This window comes from Stenella coeruleoalba (assembly GCF_951394435.1).
Source record: "Stenella coeruleoalba genome assembly, chromosome: 5".
NCBI lineage: Eukaryota > Metazoa > Chordata > Mammalia > Artiodactyla > Delphinidae > Stenella > Stenella coeruleoalba.
Window position 1 is genome coordinate 64,989,474 of NC_137150.1, and position 3,907 is coordinate 64,993,380.

Genomic DNA, 3,907 nt, shown 5'->3' on the forward strand with positions numbered 1-3,907 from the left:
CACTCCTCGGAAAACTATTAAGTTGTGTTCTCTCCTGTGCTTTAATCATAATAATGTGATTTTATTGCTCCATTGAGTTGGTTGGTAACCAGAAGTACAAAAGGCCTTTAACAGAGACAGATCCCCTAAGTGGACACATTAATTCCCTCCTAAATGCCTTGTAAATAAAAGATGTACCAGTACCTCAAAGGATGTTCTGTTTTCACAGAGATTAGTAAAGTGGCTTAGATTTTCTCTTGTTTGATCAGCTGTTCAGGAATTAACTTCCACTAAGCATGTTCATATTAAAAACGTGTATTATCTAACATAAATATCTTCAGTAAAATAAGAAATTCCTCTTAGATGTTTATATGCTCCCATCAGAAAGTTCATACTATGGGGATTTACACTGAGTTTCTGTGTTTATATTTGGTTTCTTTTTTTTTTTGGAGAGGGGACTTTTTTTAAAATTATTTATTTATTTATTTTTAATTTCATTTTTTTAATTTATTTATTTTTGGCTGTGCTGGGTCTTTTCTGTGCGTGGGCTTTCTCTAGTTGCGGCGAGCGGGGGCCACTCTTCATCGCGGTGCGCTGGTCTCTCACTGTCGCGGCCTCTCCCGTGGCGGAGCACAAGCTCCAGACGCGCAGGCTCAGTAGTTGTGGCTCACGGGCCTAGTCGCTCCGTGGCATGTGGGATCTTCCCAGACCAGGGCTCGAACCCATGTCCCCTGCATTGGCAGGCAGACTCTCAACCACTGCGCCACCAGGGAAGCCCTATATTTGGTTTCTTATTCTAGCAGTTATTCGGAAATACAGTTGATAGTTAAAATGCACATCCTCAAAGGGACACCTTTTTAAGGTCTCTGTGAATTAAATTAGCAATGTTTTTATCTCTGTCTTGAGCAGTACCACTTAGTATGTTATTACAGTACTACTAATAATAGCCAGCAGGTACAATTTTTATTATTGTTTGCATTTTTATTTGACTCTCACTTTGATAAAATCAAAAGAAGTCTTGAGTTATCTCCTTCTGTTATTCTGCAATTATGATATTGTACTCTGATACCTTCAATAGTGTTGCATTCACTGAGGTGACCCAACACACATGTTTCTTGCAACCCATAGCTCTCATGTTGGAATCTTATAATTAAGTTGGTATTTCCCCCTGAGGAAAAAAATTTAGGAGCTTACTTTTTTTTTTTTTTTTTTTTTTTGCCGTACGCGGGCCTCTCACTGTTGTGGTCTCTCCCGTTGCGGAGCACAGGCTCCGGACGTGCAGGCTCATCGGCCATGGCTCACGGGCCCAGCTGCTCCACGGCATGCGGGATCCTCCTGGACTGGGGCACAAACACATGTCCCCTGCATCGGCAGGTGGACTCTCAACCACTGCGCCACCAGGGAAGCCCAGGAGCTTACTTTTAAAACAGAAGCAGTTATTTAACCTTGTTCAGTTACAGAGAGGATTGTCAAAGAAGATATTAAAGCAATGTTCTTCTCTAGATAAATGTTCACAAACTATAAACACATCTTAAAAGCTCAGAACTTTATTTTAGCTATTTAAGCCAGCTTCTTTCCTCCAACTTCTAAGTGATTTTTCCCTTCTATTTTTTATATATCATTTATTTTACGTATCAGCCTGGTGGTTAGTTGGACATTTCAGCCTGCCTACCCATTAATACTAATACTCATTTCAACATATAATTTTAAGTGTATTTAAAATGTAATTGATGTTTGTGGCAGCCCCTTCCAATAACTACTGCTGGATTAAAACTAGAATTCATAGAGTGAATTGAGATTATTTATGTTTATAATAACCCAAACTATCTGGGTTACCATTTAAAACATAACTTTTATTACCACAGGGAATTTTAAACAGTATGTCTGTGAGATCTGGAGTGCCTATCTCAAAGAACTTGACTGAAATCACAAATGAAGTTAATCATATAGTATTGAACACAAAGGTTGAACTCAATAAGAAACCAAAATACTTTTTTTCATAATTTCACCATAATTTTATTTTGTATTTACAGTCTTCAATTCCTAATGCAAGGGTCTTACTGAGGATTGGGGGATTAGGGAGGAGAGACGGGGTTTGGAGGAGAGGAATCACAGGTCTTATACGGACAACAATAATCAATAAAGTTAACAGGATGTGAAAGTCTTCCAGAAGAAATTCTTGCAGCCGGCTTTGCGTTCTCGGGGCGCCATGGCCGGGTTCGAGTTAGCGGATCTCTGCAGCTCCAGCCTCATTTCATCCTGTTCAGCAGCCTGGGACAGATCTTCAGGCTCCAGGGCATCGTTCTCTGTCTGGTTGGGTTCAGAGAGCAGCTCTGCCAAGAAGTACTTGGCCAATTCCTGCACGGGGTGGAAGGAAGAGCGAAAGAGAGAGAGAGAGAGAGAGAGGATAAGAATGAGGACGGTGGAGAAGAAGACATGGAAAAGCCGGCTTGAAAAACAGATTTAACCACACCCAAACCCCAATGTTCACAGCTGTGCAATTTTTTTTCACACTTAAAATTGGTTAAGGATATAAAAACAAGGGCTGTTGTTATAATCACCAAGTACACAAAGAAGCTTTAAAAACTCAAATGTTTCTGCAAGTTTTCTGCTTCTGTAGGTTTAAAATACACACATAGAAAGAAATAGATCGTTAGTTTTTCAACAGGAGCCAACAGTTTGTTTAACTCAATTTCCATATCATGAGCTACAAACTAGAATTGTTCTTACCATTTTTACTAAGTCAGCTGTGGAGAACGAGACCTTTCACAATCGTAAACATATTGTGTTCTGGCTGTAAAGTGCCAGTTAGCCCCCAACCCCGCTGCATGGGAGGGAGGTGGTGCTCAGGACAGTAGCAGCTTCGGAGGTCCGTGCTTTCAGCACCTGGGTCAGCACATCCCGCGGTCAGCACCGGGGATCGATGCCATCATCCCTTCGAGCTCAGTTACCAAGGTCTTGGAATTTTCTTGAATGCTAAAGAACTCACCTGAACAGTGACCTACTGCGCTGATCAGGGGAAACAAAGAGGTAATAAGGGATTCTGGACTTTGAAAGTTTTCCTGGGAGCTTTGGTAGCTAAAGGACCCAGAAAAGCACCGGCACTCTTTGAGAGCACCTCTTAAATTCACCCAAGGGATCAGAGGCAAGGCTAGGGAAGGTTGAGAGGTTCTGGAGAGGGGAAAGAAGACGTCGAGGGAGTTTCCTTACCTGCTTCCCAGCGGCAGCAGCCAGGGATTTCTGCAGAAACTGACGGAGTCGGGGATCTGAGGGCGCGCCGGTGACACCGCCCAGAGCCAGAACTATGGAGAGCGCGGCCAGCGCGCACTGGAGACGGCAGGACAGCATCTCGGCGGCGCCGGAGAAGCCGAGCTAGAGTGCGGTTGGTCAAACTCTAGGAGCTGATCGCAGGCAGCAGCAACGGCTCTGAACCTCGCGACTCCTAAAGCGGCTTGTATGCTCTCCTCCGTCTCCCCCTTTTTAAACTCTCTCTCTGACGTCAGACTAGGAGGCGCCCCCAGATCTCACCAGCGCTTTTACGCACCATTACCCTCGTGAAATCAATCACAGAAGTGAGAGGAGGGTACACAATCAAAAGTGGCTTATTTAAAAAAATTAAATCCTGCACAGGCACAGGCACACACGATTCCACACGTCACACCATCTACACAATCTTTTTATAGTCACTCAGTGCTACACACATACACATTCTATAATTTCACTCACACATGTGCACACTTAATTACACACACTCAAACACTCAGCCCCTGGAGAAGCAAATGCACTATCACACTCAGCCGCATACACATAAATGTACCCAGACAATTCTATCCATCATCATGCTCAAACATTTTAGGAGAACCAAATGCAAAAGTGTGAGTGTGACAAGTGGAGATGGTTACAAGCATTCTTTGTGACCGTGAATGTC

General features: G+C 43.2%; 1 protein-coding gene across 1 annotated transcript; it reads right to left on the reverse strand.

The window, feature by feature from the left end:
- Positions 1-1,944: 1,944 nt before the first annotated feature.
- Positions 1,945-3,331, reverse strand: SST (somatostatin). Its single transcript, XM_079922140.1, has 2 exons — positions 3,190-3,331; positions 1,945-2,337 (listed from the first exon to the last, which is right to left on the reverse strand). The coding sequence occupies exons 1-2, from the start codon at positions 3,325-3,327 to the stop codon at positions 2,125-2,127; spliced, it is 351 nt and encodes a 116-aa protein (XP_079778266.1). The 5' UTR covers positions 3,328-3,331; the 3' UTR covers positions 1,945-2,124.
- Positions 3,332-3,907: the final 576 nt, after the last annotated feature.